The 19,822-nt window shown below is 43.3% G+C and overlaps 2 protein-coding genes and 1 pseudogene across 8 annotated transcripts in view; 1 reads left to right on the top strand and 2 right to left on the bottom strand.

Moving 5' to 3' along the window:
* The first annotated feature begins 815 nt into the window (after positions 1-815).
* HENMT1 (HEN methyltransferase 1) lies at positions 816-11,551 on the top strand. Of its 4 annotated transcripts, XM_082385761.1 has the most exons (8): positions 817-1,728; positions 2,307-2,397; positions 3,894-4,022; positions 5,760-5,872; positions 7,589-7,723; positions 9,690-9,869; positions 10,433-10,607; positions 11,133-11,551. In XM_082385761.1, exons 2-8 carry the CDS (start codon positions 2,377-2,379, stop codon positions 11,541-11,543), a joined length of 1,164 nt encoding a protein of 387 aa, XP_082241887.1. In that variant the 5' UTR covers positions 817-1,728; positions 2,307-2,376; the 3' UTR covers positions 11,544-11,551. The 4 variants fall into 4 exon arrangements, with proteins under 4 accessions (XP_082241888.1, XP_082241887.1, XP_082241886.1 ...); XM_082385760.1 differs by having other exon boundaries at positions 817-1,352; positions 2,307-4,022; XM_082385759.1 differs by having other exon boundaries at positions 817-4,022.
* A 1,001-nt stretch (positions 11,552-12,552) lies between these two features.
* The window catches only part of EEIG2 (EEIG family member 2), a 121,752-nt gene continuing 114,482 nt past the window's right edge, over positions 12,553-19,822 (bottom strand). For 2 of the 3 annotated variants that reach the window (XM_082384781.1, XM_082384776.1), the window contains one exon: positions 12,553-12,680. In XM_082384781.1, the coding sequence (XP_082240907.1) occupies positions 12,599-12,680 (82 nt within the window). In that variant the 3' untranslated portion in view covers positions 12,553-12,598. Of the gene's footprint in view, positions 12,681-18,093; positions 18,247-19,822 lie in introns of those variants that run through there. The other variant, XM_082384779.1, reaches the window with a different exon arrangement.
* LOC309625558 (importin subunit alpha-1 pseudogene) lies at positions 15,207-16,790 on the bottom strand (annotated as a pseudogene). Its single transcript has one exon. The product of its transcript is annotated as an importin subunit alpha-1 pseudogene (transcript).

Genomic DNA, 19,822 nt, shown 5'->3' on the forward strand with positions numbered 1-19,822 from the left:
GAGCGGGGGCCACTCTTCATCGTGGTGCGCGGGCCTCTTGCTGTCTTGGTCTCTCTTTTTGCAGAACACAGGCTCCAGACGCGCAGGCTCAGTAGTTGTGGCTCACGGGCCCAGTTGCTCCGCGGCATGTGGGATCTTCCCAGAGCAGGGCCCGAACCCGTGTCCCCTGCATTGGCAGGCAGATTCTCAACCACTGCGCCACCAGGGAAGCCCTACCCACACCCTTTTGTTTTTTCTTTCACAAGTTTAAGCTGGTGCCTTATTTGGGAAAGTCTGCTTGCTTATGATTGGTTGACCTTAGGTTTCCATTTCTTAACACTGAGGCATTTGCACACTTTGGCTTTGGTTTGCTTATACAGGCTTTTCAGGGCACAAGAACCACTTCATCTAATGGTCTCCTTATTTAACTAATTTAAAAATACAAAGAAGTGGAATTAGCTTACTAACGTTTGAAGGTCCTGTTTATATATTCTGTAATAAGGAATATGCTCCTTCATGGAAGGCTCTTGGTTAAAACTTTTGTTTCCTAGGGCCAACAGGAACCTCTCAAACATTGACGCTTCCCTTAAGTTACAAACTTTTTCCTATGAGACTAGATACCTCAACATACCAAAAATAAAAACTTTGCAATATATCTTTGTGATACCCCAAAGGGGTCAGCATTGTGCTTTGCATGTAGTAGGGATTAAGTGTTTGAAAATATATTATTTCTGAATATATTATTTATGGTATGTTAATGGCTTATTAATTCATTAGTAAAACCAGATTGATTCTTTTAAAATAGGACTAAATGTCCCCCCAAAAAAGGCAGCTTCGCTTCTCCTCTCCTCATTAAACTCTTCCCTCACATACAACAAAGAAAGAACTTATTTATTAAGTGTTAATCTGAATCTCTGCAAGGGACCGGGGACCTGATACAGTAACTTTTCTAAGAGATCAGTTACTTGCGTGCCCAGCATGCGGTAGTGCGGCCTGCAAGGTCTGAAGGTTTTTCTGAGTTCAGATGTTATTGGCCCAACTTCAGGCTGACCAGGGTCCGCTTTAAGGCCCTTGTGGATTGTTCTGGGGATGGGAGCGTTGGCTGATTCGGACACGAGCCGCTCTGCGGCTCGCGCTCAGCCTGGCCGCTCCTGTTGCCACCTTCCATTGGCCGGGACTGTTTTCAGCTCTTTGCCGCGCACGGGGAGAGCCACGAATCCAACAGCCGCCGGAGCCGGGGGCCCTGCTCGCGACCGCGGACACGCCGAGCGAGGCGCCGCCTCGATCCAACAGTCGCGGCTCCTGGGCTGCTGGGGCGGGTCGCAGCCGCTCGCGAGGAGGGACGTGGCAGGGACCGTGGTCCCGCCGCCAAGGTGAGGATGAAGACGTAGAAATGGCTTTGGGGCATGCGCCACAGCGGTCGTTAAGAGACACAAAACCGACGTCTTGGAGCCGGGAGCCTAGAGGAATAGGGCTGGTCCCCGGGCTGGGCTCTGGACGCCTCGGGCGGAGGAGTAGTGTGCCCCTGCGCCAGGCCGACGGCGCAGGTGCGGAGAGCGCCGGCGTGGCGGCGGGCGGGTAACGTCACGTGGCGAGGCGGCGCGTGCGCAGGTGTCAAGGGCGGGGCCCGGGGTTAGGTGCGGCCGCCGCTCTGAGGGAACCACTCTTCTCTGCAGAGCTCTTCTCTGCAGTATCTGCTGGTCGCCGCCGCGCTTTGCTTGTGCATTTGGAGGTACTTCTTACTCGAAGGTAATAGTTGCATCGACCCATGCTCTATAAATGCCTTAACGCTGTCTCGCTTGAGGAGGGTTTCGGAGTTAGATTTAGAGAATAACTCAAAAGTTAGATTGACATGTCTACTTTTTAGACTGAGTTCTAGTTGATAGAGGCAGATGTGTAATAGAGAACTAAAACTTAAATTCAAGGCCAGTAGTGAATTGGATATATGCTGGGGCATCTTTAGTTTATCACTTGCTTAGGACACTTTTCTCTTTAAATTTCATTTCGACCATGTGTGAAAGAGTAGTTGAAAGCAATTTGAGTGAGGTTGAGGGCTCTAATGAGTCACAACTGATAGAATTGCTCAGTTTGTATTAAACTAATAGTAAAAGGAAAGAATGGGTGTTATTGCATGTGTTTGGCGTGGTGGAAAGTTACTTAGGCTTCCTGAGCCTCTTTGATATTGTCTGAAACAGAACTTCCTGGATAAATTCTGTGGATTAAATGTAAAGAGAAAGAAGAAAGCTCGCTCTCTTCCTTCTCAGTGATCTAGGCAGCTATTCAGTCCAGGCTTCTCTTCTACAAAAACTGATATATTGTATTTACAGCCTAGTCGTTGCTGATTCCTAGGGATTGAAGGAGACATCTGCATTTTTGTCTCAACGAAACTTGAAAACAATGGCAGAAAACAACATAGAGGTAAGGCTTCCCTTCGTGACCTGCTGTATGACTCGGAAAAGTCATCCCCGCGATGTACTGTGAGGTACAGCCCTCCCTTCGTATCCGTGGGGTATTGGTTCTAGGACGCCCCGTGCACACCAAAACTCGCGGATGCTCAAGTCCTTTTTACAGTATAAAATGGTTATATTACACATGGTTATTGAATACTTGAGATGTGGCTTGAACAGCTGAGGAACGGAACTTCACTTGACTTTAAAATTAGTTTTAAAAAATTTCATTATTAGAAAACATTTAATATGTTTGGAGTAACTTGGGTATGTGAATCTTTTTAAATGTACCTTTTTTTTTGAAATTCAAATACAGATCAAGCATTTCTGATTTTATCTTGAAATATTTCAGATATATTGGTTAATATAATTATACCTTCTTAAAAACATTAAAAATAGGCTATGAGAAGGTTGCATATTTGCATATTTCTATTGGACAGCAATGCTCTAGTGCCTTTTGGACTGTATTCCTTTGTAAGACTAGTATTTAGGAACACCAGTAACAGCAGTTATGGGTTAATCATGACATTATTTTCTACTGGGGTCATGTCAAGGAAATTTTCACATTTGTAAAAGGCTCCGAATAAGACTGTTAAAAAGGAAAACTGCTTAGGACTATTGCAATAAAAGCATTGCAGTAGGGGAGAGGGGTGGGGCCCAAATCCATGCAGTAGACGGTGGGGGGGGGGATTTATAGCATATGAGCAGAGTGAGGGAATCAGTGGATGGAAAAGAGAGGAGAACCCCATCAAGGGTATGGGGTTCTTGCTAAACCTACTTGATAGGCTTCTGAAGGTGGGCCAGCTTGATCATACATTGAGGGCGGGGGATGAGGTGTTTGATCAGATACAGATTGAGCACATATCAAGTGTGGGTGACTTAGCAGGATTCCTGCTAAAACTGGGCCAGGCCAGCCAAAGATAGGACAGGGTCCAGGTAGGTGTAGTCAACAGAGGGCCCATGATTCACTTTGCTGTACAGCAGACACTAACACAACACTGTAAAGCAACGATACTCCAATAAAAATTAATTAAAAAAAAAAAAAATTGCTCAGTCTGACTTCAGTTTGGTTAAGGAGAGTCTTTGTCAGTTATACACAACTTCTAGCCTCCTGCCGACCTGGACCCCAGGCTTTGGCAGTTCACTCCACTAAAAGTCCCGTGTGGCTAGGAGACGTCCAATTGTTTTATTAAGTGTATTCATAAGTAATTTTCTCTTCAGCCGACTCTAGGCTATAGGGAGAATTAAAGCCAGATAATCACTTAAAAGACATGAGAGGAGGCTTAAATGAAATGAAGTGTGGAGGAAGCACAGTGCCACCTGATCTTAGGACTTGAGATGGTTCAAGGGCCTATGTGTTCTATGAAGTGGTTGGGGGACATAAAACGTTCTTCTTATTTAATTCCTGAAGTCATGAATGATCAAAACACTTCCCCCCCACCTTTTATTTTGTTTGTAAACTTTCAGTGCAATAGTGTGGTTGATGGTAATGTTGAAGAAGTCTCCAACAAGAAGATAATTAAGTTTAATCCTCCATTATACAAACAGCGTTACCAATTCGTTAAAAATTTAGTGGAGCAACATCAACCCAAGAAGGTAGGTATTTCTCTTTCCAAACATTTGTTAATAATGCCTTATGTAATGCTTTGTCAAATAAAAAAATCTTAGTAAGGACTTAGCAAGTAAGCAGAGACTATGCAAAAAGACTTTTGCAAGGAGGGAAAGGGTTGCATAGGGAGAGCATCTGCCTTAATGGGCAAAAAGGATTTTTCTTTTATAGAGAGGAGGAAGTGGGATACAAGTGTGGTATGATTGGACAGTGGAATGTGTGAACCCTGAAACCAGCCTATTTTCTGGGAGGGATCCTTAGCTAAATACAGTCCAATGTTCAGGGGCCTGGAGGGAGGAGAATTTTGGGACAAGTAGTCAAGGTAATCATTCAAGGCAAAGAATGGGAACACTAGGCAACATCTGTGAGTGTGGGGGGAATATGGTACCTTCTGAAAGCCCTTTCTGGAAATACAAAGCATAGGTGGATACCTTTAACCTGTTAACCAGCCGCACAGAGCTCCGGTAAAATTCAACATTGCCAGTTTCAGATGTGCAGAAAATCTTGACATTTTACAATTGGATGTGATCTTTATGTGTTCTACATTTCTAGAGCATTTAGTCCGAACATCAAGCAGACTAGTCTTGTGGACATAGGTACTGTGGTTCTTTTTAATTAGATAATAATGGTGGGGGAAAGGCAAGGAGCCCTTGGCATTTATTCGCTTTCCCTTTGTAGCAAAGGTTCATGATCAGTGCTGGCACTGGATTCTGTCTGGGTAACACCTCCCTTCTGTGTCAGTATTTGGATTTCATAGGACCAAGGGAGCTGGCTAGGCCCAGTGAATATCTGAAGTCTATAGGGTCAGTTACAGGCTAAAGGATGATAGACTTCTTAAGGAAAATGGTGGTTTCTCTCATGAGTTTTGTAAAGTTAAACTCTACAAACTTCTTTTTGCTATGTAGTTTGTAGGTAGTGATGGGGCTCATGTATCCTTAGTATAGTTTCAGCTCAATTCCTGCTTGGAAGAAAATTGGGTATACTGTTTAAAAATTAGTACAGTTCATTGCTTCCAGTGATTTGCTTTCTGAAACTAGATTTTCATTTTTCAATTCTGTGTTCCCCTTCTTCCACCATCCCATAAATGTGCCTGCCTCAAAAGAGGAAAATTACTGAATAACCATGGGTGCAACTTAGATTGCACATCTTTTTGGGTGTGGGTACTTTTAAGTGTCTGTCATGAGTTATCTTCATTTGCCCTTTTCACCTAAAGTGGGGTTCAGAAATATATAGGTAACTCACCTGTGGTTAATGAAGACTGTTGTGTGATGAAGAAAACAGATTTAATAAAAATCTTTAAGAATGTGTGAATATTTATTAAGGGGATTAGATTAACAAGATCAAGCTATATCCTGGTATGTTCGGTCAGCATCCTTTTCTAAGTCTTGTTGAAGCTTCTCAGAGGCACAGATTCCTCTTAGCACACTTGCCTGTCAAGTGTGCTCTCCCTGTGCCAGGCCCCCTAGGATATACCTTGATACCTGAGTTAGTTTTTTTGTCCAAACACTCTAGTTAGGTCATGGGAGGTTAACAGGCCTTATTTTTTTCCCCTGGGGTTTACAATGTTTCCGGTTAATTTCCTTTTTGTTTATTTTTTCTACCAAAAAGATACTGTATAATTCTTTTGATACCCACTACTTCTGGAAAAAAAAAAAAAAACATGGTTGATCATATGTGACTTCTGGCTATAATGTCTTTGAAATAACATTCTTTCTCATCTACAGGTTGCAGACTTGGGGTGTGGTGATGTTTGCCTCCTAGTGATATTAAAATACCAAAAGTGCATTGAAGAGCTTGTTGGAGTGGATATCAATGAAGGGAGACTTAAATGGAATGGGTAATACTGAGTTTCTAAAATAATTATGCATTAGTCTAAAACTAGTGGCACTTTTTAAAAAAATTAATTCTTTTTGGAGTATAGTTGCTTTACGATGTTGTAAAACTAGTGGCACTATTAATTATCGTTAGATGAAGTGGTTTTTTTTTTTTATGGCCACGCGGCTTGTGGGATTTTAGTTCTGCGACCAGGGATTGAACCTGGGCCCTCGGCAGTGAAAGCGCAGAGCCCTAACCACTGGCTCGCCAGGGAATTCCCAGATAAAGTGGGTTTTTTTTGAATTTAATTTATTTTTTTATACAGCAGGTTCTTATTGTCTATTTTATACATATTAGTGTATACATGTCAATCCCAATCTCCCAATTCATCACACCACCACCACCCCCCTGCCACTTTCCCCACCCTTGGTGTTCATAACGTTTCTTCTCTACACCCAGATGAAGTGTTTTTTATACAAGTTCTTTATAACTTGTTTAAAGGGAGGCACTATGAGAGCCCCAGGCTCGCCAAATAATGCCTTTACCATGACAGTGATTTGCCTGTATGTTGTGAATAATACCTAGAAGTTTTGCTTCTACCTATGTAGAAAGTATAGCTTCAATTCAGTAATTACAGCAATCAAAGCATTGCAAATTCAATTTCAAACGGCAAAGTCTAATGCTGAACACCAAGATAACTTATAGCAGAGGATTTAAATTGCCACAGCACCGGGGTAGAAGCCTGAGGCCTCCTTCAGTTTGAATGAGTCTCACTCATATATGACTTCCACAGATTGTTTTAAGAATGTTTTTCTTCTAAAGAACAAAAAATTGAAAATCACTGATCCAAAGTGAGGTGAGAGAACCAAAAGTATTAATAATGAGAGGAATATCAAATATTAAAAATCTTGTTCTCATTGGCCATTTAATGCCCTATGAGATAATTCAAAAAGAGTCATGTACCACAATGTTCATTGCAGCACTATTTACAATAGCCAGGACATGGAAGCAACCTAAATGTCCATCGACAGATGAATGGATAAAAAAGATGTGGCACGTATATGCAATGGAATATTACTCAAGCCACAAAAAGAAACGAAATTGAGTTATCTGTAGTGAAGTGGATGGACCTAGAGTCTGTCATATAGAGTGAAGTAAGTCAGAAGAGAAAAACAAATACTGTATGCTAACACATACATGTGGAATCTAAAAAAAAAAAATGGTACTGATGAACCTAGTGGCAGGGCAGGAATAAAGACACAGACATAGAGAATGGACCTGAGGACATGGGGGGCTGGGGAGGAAGGGGAAGCTGGGGCGAAGTGAGAGTGCATTGACATATACACACTACCATATGTAAAATAGATAGCTAGTGGGAAGCAGCCGCATAGCACAGGGAGATCAGCTCAGGAGGGGTGGGATAGGGAGGGAGGGAGGGAGGGGATATGGGGATATATGTATGCATATGGCTGATTCACTTTGTTGTACAACAGAAACTAACACAACATTGTGAAGCAATTATACTCCAATAAAGATGTATTAAAAAAATGCCCTATGAGAGAGGAAATTACCCTATGACCTTGTGCTTAATACAGCAAGTCATGGAAATAGGCCATGTCAGACTTACCAATGTAGGCAGAAGATAATTTATCAGAGGATCAGAGTTTCTGTAGCTGGTAAGATATTCCAAATAGATTATATGTGTTCAAATGTTCCTTCTGCAATAATGCTTCTGCAGGTCTAGGCTGTCCCCATGCATGGGGGATCATCTGGATCCTCGAGAGCTGGATTTAGTTATTACCTTGTATCATGGCTCTGTTTTGGAGAAAGACTGTCGTTTGCTTGGATTTGATTTGGTAGCATGTATTGAATTGTAAGTATTAAACTGATTCTTACTGTATACATTCATTTGAAAAATCGGAATAAATTAGTCTCAGTAAACTTAGTGTCCTGGATATTTGTCATAATCTGAGTTATTTGTAAATAAAATTGCTTGTCAGCTGGGATTAGCTTTTTACTGGCCTTTTTCAACTTTTTGTTTGGAAATGATTTCAAGTTTATAAGTAAGATGCAAAATGTATAAAGTACCAGGAACACCCATATCCTTTATCCTGATTCACAGATTAACATTTTTTTTTTTTTTTTTTACATTTTCTTTATTTTATCTTGTGTATATGTGCTCTCCTGCTGTCTCCCTCTCCCTCCACACATTTTTTTTTTTTCTGAACCATTTAAGGGTAGGTTTTACCCTTTGCCCCTAATAAATTCAGTATTAAATAACCAGTTGCTGTTTTTTTCTTTTCTTTTTTGGCCACGCCTCGAGGCTTGCGGGATCTTGGTCCCCCGACCCTGGATCGAACCCAGTGAAAGCTCTCAGTCCTAACCACTGGACCACCAGGGAATTCCCCAGTTCCCTTTATTTTTTTTACTTTTAAAATTTATTTATTTATTTATTTATTTTTGGCTGCGTTGGGTCTTTGTTGCTGCGCGCAGGCTTTCTCTAGTTGCGGCGAGTGGGGGCTTCGTTGCGGTGTGCGGGCTTCTCATCGCGGTGGCTTCTCTGTTGCGGAGCACGGGCTCTAGGTGCGCGGGCTTCAGTAGTTGTGGCGCACGGGCTTAGTTGCTCCGTGGCATGTGGGATCTTCCCGGGCCAGGGCTCGAACCTGTGTCCCCTGCATTGGCAGGCGGATTCTTAACCCCTGCGCCACCAGAGAAGCCCTTCCCTTTATTTTTAATAAGAATATTTTTCATTTTTGGCTTTTAATGATTAGACTCAGGCTATGCATTCCTGGAACACAGTAGAGCACTGAAGATGTTATTTGGATCCTCGGGTCATTCCATCTGGAGGCACCAATATCCGTTTGTCCTTGGGGAGGTTAATTTTGATCTTCCCAGACAAGGTGTGGTTGCTTAGCTGTACAATTACTACTCCCCCTCATCCCCCTCACCCCTGACAACTGATAAGCAGTCTGGAGACTGCAGACCATACACATATCTTTTTACTCATCCGTATTTCCCCCCAAAATTTCCCTATATTATATGGTGGCAAATGGTTTTTGCAATTTCAGCACTTCTCTGTATTTACTAGTCAAGAGCCCTCCCACCTCACTTATTTATCATCAGTATGAAGTCATGAATTTCTGTTTTATTTTTAATGGTTTGTAACTTACTGTATTTTGCTGCTCAGATATTCCCAAGATTGGTCAGTGGGGGTCCCTTCAAGCTGACTCCTGTGTCCTTGTGATATGTCTGTCCTTTTTTGAGCACTTTATTTCTGGCGTAGCAAGATGTACCAGGCTGGTTGTCTACTTTTCCTTCCCAGTCTGCCATTTCTGGTTCCTTTTAATGGGAAATGGTATTCAGAAACCAAGATGTCTCTTAATGACCTTTTAATAGTAGTTAAGGGTCTTATTCTGGGGTCGGTTTACCTGGTACTGTGTTCAGATTTCCAGTTTTTAGTAATGTGTTCTCTAGAGCAGAGTGTTTCTCTTTTGTATTTCCTGTTGCCTGGCACGTAGTAGGTGCCTAATGTTTGAAATTACTTATGGAGAACATTAGAGCATTGGTTAAAGAGCCAGGGAGCAATGATAACTGTCATCCATGTGCAGCCCGGGTCTGAATTTCCTTTTTAAGTCTGAATATTCCATTGTATGTGTCACAGTTTGCTTATCCGTTCATCTGTTTACAGCCACCTTTTGGCTATTGTGAATAATGCTGAACCATATTTCTCTTATCTGGTCTGAGAGGTCCATGCTTAGAAGTTGTTTTGCAAAATCAATTAGGAAACTACTTGCAAGTGAAGCTAGGTTTCCTTATATCTTTCTCACTTACCACTTTAGAATAGAACATTTTGATTCAGAAGATCTGGCGAAGTTTCCTGAAGTCGTATTTGGGTACATGTCTCCAGCCATGATTGTCATCAGCACACCGAACTCTGATTTCAATTCCCTGTTTCCATCTACAGTCTTCAGAGATTCAGATCACAAATTTGAGTGGAGTAGAATGCAGTTTCAGACCTGGTGAGTTCTTAAGTGTTTTTGTTTTTTTTGTGACTGTGCTGGAGTTTTAAACCCTATGAAGTAAGTCTTATTATCTACAATTATTTCTTATTTTATTCCAATAAAATTGATTCCCAAAGTGCAACTTCGCATATAATCATTAAGAAACCACCACATTTGGGCATTATTTTCTCTGTCAGGTCCCACAGGCAGGCACGTGCGGAAAGGGTGTGTGGGCAGCAGGTACCTTTCACGTGAAGGTGTCAGGAGTTATCTCCCAGGAGCATGACAGATGGTCATGTTCTGGCATAATTGCAAACCCAGGTAGGAGTTGGGATTATAGCCCTTCTGGTTTCCTTGTCCATCCCTGCATACTGCTCCATATTCTTGTGGTTACTGGGAAACTGACACTGTCATTGCCTTAACGCTCTTAACAGAAATAAGCAAACCCCGTGATATGGCATTAGGTGGTGGTGTAGGAATTGCAGCTTGTTTTGTCTTGTAAGTTTCATGTTCTATGCTACTGGACATGGTTGTTTAACAATAGTTTAGAAAAATGATTTTTCTCTTTGTTTTGACTTTAGGGCTTTAGATGTGGCCAATCGCTACAGTTACTCTGTGGAGTTTACTGGTGTGGGAGAACCACCAGCAGGAGCTGAGGATGTTGGATGTTGTACCCAGATAGGGGTCTTCCGGAAAAAAGCAAAGGCAACTGAATCTGCTGTTTTGGAGCACCATGGCGAACATGTTTATGAAGTTGTGAGTATTCTCTGTGGCTCTGAGAGCAAGTTCATTTATTGGGATGGTGAAATGAGTCCCTACTATTGAGAAGTGTAAGTGACCTTTTTTGAGGAGAATCCCATGCCCCACAGTGTCTCAAAGCATGTTACAGAGAATGATCTGCTGTTGTCTTAGAAATACTTCCAGGCTGTTTGCTCCAGCAAACCACCCTCCCGCTTTTGTAATCTGTTAGGATTAGCAGTTTCTCTGTAGCTTGGTTAGGGAAATGACATGAAATTGAGCCTCCAAGCTTGTCAGACCCTTTTGGTTTGGGGAGGTATGTATGATGAAGAATATGGTGAAGAGTGTCTATGTCAATAGTTTTGGACTCCCATTATAACTGTAGCATTCACAATGGGTAGGGTTTGTCATGTACATATGCTTATCTGTATGTACAGTTAATTCTAATGTGGTAACTAGTTACTAGGTTATGTGGTAACTAGGTTACTAGTGGTTTTGAAAATTTTCTTCTATTTCCAGTCTTTTGCATTTTTTTCTCTTCAGATTTATACGACCTCATACCCGAGTTTACAGCAAATGAATTACTGTAGACGTGTAGTGACTTATCTAGTGTACCGAGAGGTGCACAGAATGAAACGGAGATGTCAAGTGAGTCTGAGACAGCATGAGTTGGAACCTGAGTCCGCAGACCCTGGCAACCCAACAAGAAAATTCATCTCAGACCTTCCAGTTCCAGTACTCACAGAGGCAGACAGAGCCATGGAGATGACTCCCCAACCCTTCTGTATTGGAGATAAGTTTTATGTACCCCTGGAGAGAATCATTGCTTGTCCCAGGCTGCGGCACATATGTGGTAATGTAGAGAAGCTGAGAGAGTTCCTTGCTGATGTAGTAGAACTGAACTGCGATGGTTCTGCAGTGAAGGTTGACTTGCATGATTGTGGTGACTACTGAGCCTTCTTTATTTCCTGACATTCAGGGTCTTAGCAATAATGGGGCTCATTTAGAATTAAACTTTGTGCAGCCATAATTCAGGTAACTTTTAAATTAAAAATCACCTAACTTTTGTTTTCTTGTGTGTTGAATGTGACATTAAAGAGTTTTTAAAGAAAACTGAATTATCTTGTAGTGTTTACAATCTTTTCCCAGGGGGTAGAGTAGCTTTAAAACCTCTACCTACTCTGGGCTAAATTCTAACCTGTAATACTTAGCCTAAAACACATACAAAACAGGAATGCAGGTATTTGAACGGAACAAAACTTCATAATTAAAACATTGCCTGTGGTTTTTGAGTTTTGCTCTCTGGGAGCTTACTGGCTGGAATTGGGGTGGTAGTAGCAGTAGGAGAGAGGGAAATACAGCTTCTTGTAATGGGGAAAAAAAGTCCAAATGAGACATTTCTTATTTATTTATTTATTTATTTATTTATTTTTGTTTTTGGCTGCGTTGGGTCTTCGTTGCTGCGCGCGGACTTTCTCTAGTGGCAGCAAACAGTGGCTACTCTTCGTTGCGGTGCGCGGGCTTCTCATTGCGGTGGCTTCTCTTGTTGCAGAGCACGGGCTCTAGGCACACAGGCTCAGTAGTCGTGGCTCGTGGGCTCTAGAGTGCAGGCTCAGTAGTTGTGGCGCACGGGCTTAGTTGCTCCGCGGCACGTGGGATCTTCCCAGACCTGGGCTTGAACCCGTGTCCCCTGCACTGGCAGGTGGATTCTTAACCACTGTGCCACCAGGGAAGTGTCGAGACATTTCTTTCTAAGGCGTGGGAGTGCAGAGGTTAGCCAACCAGGTATGGCAGCTGTACTATCAATCACAGGGACCCCTATGGACCCATATGCCCATCTTGCCTTTCCACTGTACTTCCTGTGCACCTTGGGGACAGAGATGGATGTTTGAGCTTTAGCTACCACTTGTGTATTCCAAACCAGCAGAAAAGGGAAAGGATGAAGGGCACGTGCCGGCTGCCGGGTAAGGTCTGTCGCACTGCTCCTGCTGCTTGGCCAGACGGAAAACTCATGGCCATACCTTACAGCAAGGGATGCTGGGAAGGGCAGTCTTTTTTTCCTGGGATGCCACGTGCCCATTTGGTGGGCTTCTGTCAAGGAACAAGGGGGAGAGAGAACATGGTGACCACCTGCCACAACTGGAATGTCCTGAAACAGGCTGTGGCTGGGCAGGGTGGGTACCTGGGAAGGGCTTCCTTGGGGCTGTAATTCTCAAGCTGAGTTTTGAAGGGTTAATAATTAAGTCAATGGAAAGTGGATTTGGCCAGGGGGGGGTGAGTAGAAAAAAGGGGTTCTGGAAGAGAACGGTATTACTCAGACTGCTCCGTCAGATCCCCTCTGTGTACTTGCACTGATTTTACTCCTGAATGCACGCAATCTAGAGTTTTGCATCCCCACCCTGCCCAAAGGGCCCTCTGTCCTCACCTTTCTAGGCCTGTGCAACTTTCTAGGGTTTTCTTCCCATTGGTCTTCTGTTAGGGCCAAGATCTTCTAGCCAAGTCTCCAAAAATTAACTTTGTTCAGGCTTAAGCACCTCCCAGAAGTGTTTAAATGCTCATAATTGCCATGGGTGACGGGGCCACGCTCCCCATGGCTCCCCCACGTCTCTGCAACTCCTGCACCTACATTCTTCTTAATCTGTCTTTACCTCCCTGTCTTGATACAGGTCTTTATTTGCATGTTGAATGGTTCTAAGCTGGGGGTCAGCAAATGCTCCTGTGGGGACAGAGTAACTTTCAATGTTGCAACTACATGAGTTGAATGGAAAAGTGAACACAATAATTCTACATACAAGAGTCTTTCTGAGACCAAATGATCAAATATCTGATTTAAAGGAAACAACGCTGGCAACCCTACCCATATCTGTATACGGAACAGGTTGTATAGTACCTAGCCAGATTTCAGGTGTCTCAGATACTCGTGGAGTGTCGGGACCTGCTGAAATGCGGTATAGTCCCCTCCAGCCGCTGCCTCTGTTACACTTGCCTCCCGCTCCCTTTACTGCCACCCCTAGCTCATTGGAAACCAGCTCCCCAGGGTGCAGTGCTGGATGGCCTGTGGCTTTTCATCACTACTGTGTTTCTGAGAATAATTTGCCAGGAGGTTCCTGAGAAGGGACATAATCTTATCTGAAATTTCACAATCATGCCTTGCTGGGAGTGGGTCCCTCCCTTCCCAGTTTGGCGGGCTGCATATTAGTAGGCCCTTTGTATCTGGGGAAATGTTTTTTATTTTGGCTGCATTGGGTCTTCGTTGCTGTGTGTGGGCTTTCTCTAGTTGCAGCGAGCGGGGGTACTCTTCATTGCGGTGCACGGGCTTCTCATTGCAGTGGCTTCTCTTGTTGTGGAGCACGGGCTCTAGGTGCGTGGGCTCAGTAGTTGTGGTGCGCGGGCTCAGTAGTTGTGGCATGCGGGCTCAGTAGTTGTGGCATGTGGGCTCAGTAGTTGTGGCTCATGGGCTCTAGAGCGCAGGCTCAGTAGTTGTGGCGCACGGGCTTACTTGCTCCGCGGCATGTGGGATCTTCCTGGACAAAGGCTTGAACCCATGTCCCCTGCATTGGCAGGCAGATTCTTAACTACTGCGCCACCAGGGAAGTCCCGGGAGAAATGTTTTACATAATTTAAAAATTTTTTCAGGCTTCCCTGGTGGTGCAGTGGTTGAGAGTCTGCCTCCCAATGCAGGGGACACGGGTTCGAGCCCTGGTCTGGAAAGATCCCACATGGCGCGTAGCAACTAGGCCCGTGAGCCACAATTACTGAGCCTGTGCGTCTGGAGCCTGTGCTCCGCAACAAGAGAGGTCGCGATAGTGAGAGGCCCGTGCACCGCAATGAGGAGTGGCCCCCGCTTGCCGCAACTAGAGAAAGCCCTCGCACAGAAACGAAGACCCAACACAGCCATAAATAATAAAATAAAAAAAATAAAATAAAAAAATAAAATAAAATAAAAATCTTTTCATTGATGGAATTTAAAGGAAACTTTGCACCGCACAGCTTGCGGGATCTTAGTTCCCTGACCAGGGACTGAACCCGGGCCCCTGGCAGTGAGAGCGGGGAGTCCTAACCACTGGGCCACCAGGGAATTCCCTAAACGTTGTAGACTTTAAACCTTTTCCTTAATGCCTGCCATTGGGAACACCACTGAGAACTTCCTGCCTCTCAAATTTACTGCTTTTCTTAGAGAGTCCACCATTCCTCATAGAATTCCAGTGGATAAAATATCTATTCTGATATCAATTATTTCACATAAATGGTATTATACATTTTGATGCAGCCTTATCATTAGTAATATATTTTATAAATTCACTTCCATCTATTTGTACTCCATTCTTTTTAATGATTACATCTGCTTTTTTTTTTTGAAGTAAAGAAAAGGGTGGAATTTAATCTTTATTTACAGGGCACTGCAAGATATGAAATTCCACATAGAAATAAGAAACCCATTGAGAGGAGAAGCTTCATACAGTATGTACAGTTTAGAACTGTTCAAGTATAGTTTCTCTGTAAAAAGTGCTACAATAACAAACCATGTATAAAAAGAGTTCTTAGTAGAGAAACAGTAAGACAAACTTCTACCAAACATAGTACACAACGAACAACTTAATGCCTCAGGTGTACAGTCTAAAAGTTGAAGGTCCCAGCAGTGCCATCCTGAACTTGGAATGTAAACCCTTCAGAGGTAGTTTCTGGCACAACATTTTGATCTTCCTCTTCCTCCACAGAGAAATACGTCTCAATCAAGTTTAATGAAGCTTTGTACACAGACTCATTTTCATGGTTTTGTAGAGCTTCTATTTTGTCTAAACCTCCACATTCTTCAATCATTATACTAAGTTTCTCAGTTTCACCTAGTTTCTCAGCAGCCTGAAAGATATTTGAAATGGCATCCAGAATAACCAGAATAATTTTGGTGTCTTTCGCAGTTAGGAGGTTCATCAACGGTTCTATTATGCCACAATGAACAAGGTATACGATCTGCTCAACTGTTCCGCCACGTGTATAGTTGGTCACAGCCGATACATTTTCCTTTTGTGTCTTAAAGTCTGCCTTAGAGAGAACGCCAACAAGGAACGGGACTTATCCATGATGTACAACTTGTTGTATCTGGTCCTGGCAGCCAGCCGTGATGTTTGACATTGTCCACGTAGCTTCCTTCTGAGTATTTGTTTTGGAGTTTGTTCGCAGGCTGGGAAAGATGGCAAGTGCTCCTGCATCTGTTACAACCTGAGTCTATTCATCTGTCCCAGTGACAGTATTCCCTATGGCTCTTCGCGCGGGAGTCACGATTGGCAATTCAGTAGCTCCTAAAAGCTTCACAAGTTGGGGTACAACCCCAGTTTTCACAACCATTTCAATCTGTTCATTTGTACCATCAGTAAGGTAGGAAATAGACCAGCAGGTATCAGCTAAAACTTCTGGATCATCATGATGCAGGAGACGAACTAAAGTAGGAAGAATTTGCTCAACAGCATCTAAGGGGGGTGGTGCAGGATTCTTGTTGTGACAGAGATTTGAAAGTGTCCAGGTGAGATTACGTAAGTAACCACATGCTAAAGATGACATATCAGGAACCTCCAGAAGTGCCTACAGCGGGTCAACTGCACCATACTTGATAACCAAGTCTCGGAAAACCAAGCCATCACCTGCAATGTTTCCTAGAGCCCACAGAGCTTGTTCACTGATGTGAGCGTGGGGAGATGCCAACAGAGAAATGAATGCTGGGATAGCACCTCCATCTACCACAGCCTTGGTCTGTTCTGATGTCCCAGAAGCAATGTTAGTGAGGGCCCAAGCAGATTCAAACTGGATGGGACTACAATCAGTTCTGCCCAAGCAGGACGCAAATTTTGGAATCAAACCCGCCCGTTGTCTATGGGGGGCTGTTTTTCCCTAGAAAGCAGTTTCCTAGCAGCTTGAGTAGCTTGGAGTTGGCTTTCCAAATTGTTGCTACTTATGCCTTTGACAATGTCATCAACAGACCAATTTACAGTGCGCTGGTTGTTGCGGTTTTCCTGCAGTGGAGAAGCAGCAGCATCTGGAAAAGAGCTGACGTTTCTCCTTTTCAGCATCTGGTCATCCTTCTTAGCTTTCCTGAGCTCCACATTAACTTCTATTCGGCGCTGCCTCATTTCTGTACTCTTTCCCCTTGTTCTTGAATCTGTTAAGGTGGGCGGCTGGTGAATTAGCATTCTCACTGGTGGACATGGTTATGAGACAAAGGGAGAAAGCTACACAGCCGGCTCAAGCTTCCACAGGAGGCGGCTCGGCTGCCCTCAAAATATCCACCACGGGGCTTCCCTGCTGGCGCAGTGGTTGAGAATCTGCCTGCCAATGCAGGGGACACGGGTTCGAGCCCTGGTCTGGGAAGATCCCACATGCCGCGGAGCAACTGGGCCCGTGAGCCACAATTACTGAGCCTGCGCGTCAGGAGCCTGTGCTCCGCAACAAGAGAGGCTGCGATAGTGAGAGGCTCGTGCACTGTGATGAAGAGTGGCCCCCGCTTGCCGCAACTGGAGAAAGCCCTCGCACAGAAACGAAGACCCAACACAGCAAAATAAATAAATAAATAAATAAATTTAAAAAAATTTAAAAAAAAGATTAAAAAGAAAAAAAGATAAAAAAACAGAAAAGTCCACCACGGTCAGCCCTACATCTCCTTTTTAATAAAACGGTAATAGTAATGCAAGTTCATGCTAAAAACCCAGACTGCTCATAAGGATGTAAAGGAGAAATTAAATCTCCCTCAACAGTTTGCCCCCAACTCTTCCATTTCACTCCCTAGAAAACTATTAAGGTTTCTTGTTCCCAGTTAAGTACAAGTAAATTCCAATTTTGCAAGAACTAGTGGCCTTTTGGGGGGCAGGCTGTTCCAGTTTTTTGGAAAACCACCTGAATGGGCCAAGTTTTGTAACTATAAAGGCCTTACGAATAGCAAACTTTGCTCCAAGGAGTTAAAGTGCACTGTATGATGACGAAAAAATGTGGTTCTGTAAGGGGGCAGAGTTCTATCTGCAGATTTTTGTGGGAAAATTACCACCACTGGCACCACCATGGCCCACCCTCCAGAGCAGGTTGAAATTTGTGTTGCCAGGTATTAGGTGGAACTTCCCTCCTCCTTGTTCTGAGTAAGATTTGCCCGTAATTCCTATTTCCATGGTCTGGGCAATTCCAAAACCCCTTTAAGAATTTCTGAGAAGCTCACAGCACTCCTCTGGTGCAATTGCCACACAATAGAGATGTGAAACCCCTTCGGTGTCTCCACAAGACTCACAGAGCACTTCTACACAGCGCCAGTCTCCACGTCCTTCCCTTAGCTTCTCACCTCCCAACCCCCTCTTGCCTTTCTAACCCTCCTGTCTACAGCATACCCAGCAGTTCAGCTCTCTTTAAAGTATTGCTCTCAAGCCCCTGGGGCTCATTTCTGTCAGGAAATTATTCCAAATGAAAGTAATGCCCTCAGCTAGAGTTTGGGTGCCAACAAAATCTCATTACAGCTGGTACTGTGGAGACTGAGCTGAGCAGTTGTAGACTGGAGGTCAGGGACTGAGCACTGCCAGCGGTGCCATGGTGGAATCTTGATTATACGTTCATGGAGGATGCAGGTGTTAGCTATGGTCACCACGGTTTATCACTGAATACGGTGCACATCTTTGGGGATATCCTGAAATAGGGAACATTTAAGAGTATTGGTGAGATCTAGCAAGCCAGCTTGTAGGAGCTGGAAGTCAAGTTTGTACAGTAAATGTTAATTTCACCTCTTTTGTGACTAGTTTTTGAAGCCAGGGGAAGGCTAGTTATACACCTGTCTTTTGAAAGTTAACTGTCAAGGGCCTATGCCCATTTATCTGTTGGTTTCTAAGTTCCTGTCAAGCTGTATGTACTCTGTGCCAGCATTGCTGCAGTTATTGCTACCTACTCCATTTCATCCTGTATGCTGTGACCCTACCTGGAAATTAAACTCTGGTCATTCTATTCTTACCTGGAAACACTGCATTGCTCCCTACTTTCACACCTCATCCTTGACTCAGATACTTTGCTTTCATTGCTGTGTCTTTGTCCAGCCTTGCCCCTCTGTCTGGAATCCCTTTATCATGCTGATCACCCAGTCTTTTCTAGGAGGAATCATCGTGTCACTGAACTTACAGCATCTTTCATTAATCCCACACTAAGAACAATTTTGCCTTATTTAAGCAAAGTATGCAATGCTTTAAAATCTTTTTAAGTATTTCAAATTTTTAAAATTTAGTACTGAAAAAATATAAAATATGTTTTTCCTTTGGTCTTAATTCCAAAGAATATAGGGGAAAGAAGAGCCAGACACAGGATCATGTGGGAGCGGTAGATTTGAACTGAATCATTGAAGTTCAGTACCAGAAGGTGGCACACTTTTCCCACTTAAATGCATTCATTTGCTTTGAGGACTACCTGATATAAATAAGATGCAAAAAAAAAAAAAAAAAAAAAAAAAAAAATCCTAGTTATGCCCATTTTCTTTAGAGGTTTGAAGCTCTGCCACGCATACTCAGGAAACTGCTGAAATGGTTTAAAGATCTAGCGGTGAAGTCAATTTCTTAAGAGAAATGACTAAGGAGATATCTCAACCTAGCTGAGCTGTAATTGCATAGGAATGGGGTCTAAACTAATTCATACAGGATGGTCTCAGACGTTTCCTTATTAGATTTGAGATCACTGACTCAGGAAATGTCTAAATTTAAGCCTTTTCTGTATGTTTCCTAAATTTGTGTTACATTTTGTGTAATGTGTGACGGATTAGCTCCATCAAAGATTTCATATCATGCAAATGGAAAGAAAGGTTTCGTTTCCTTAAATGTGCAGCAACCAGGTATGTGCTATGTATGTTCAGGAAGGAAAAGGTAAAATAAGGTAAAGGAAGGGAGGGGATGTAGGGAGGAAGGGAGAAAAAAACACTAGGTGTTGAAGAAAGATGGGGTAAGTCATAAGAAGGCTGGGCCTGGGAACCCCATGCCTGAGACGTGGGCAAGAAGGTCTGAGGGGACAGGACACAAACAGATGGACTGGAATAATTAATATTGTTAAAATTACCACACTACCCAAGGCAATCTTCAGACCCAATGCAATTCCTATCAAAATACCAAGGACAGGGACTTCCCTGTGGTCCAGTGGTTAAGACTCTGTGCTTCCACTACAGGGGGCATGGGTTTGATCCTTGGTCAGGGAACTAAGATCCTGCATGCCATATGGCACCACCAAAACAA

This window comes from Balaenoptera borealis (genome assembly GCF_965194805.1).
Source record: "Balaenoptera borealis genome assembly, chromosome: 1".
NCBI lineage: Eukaryota > Metazoa > Chordata > Mammalia > Artiodactyla > Balaenopteridae > Balaenoptera > Balaenoptera borealis.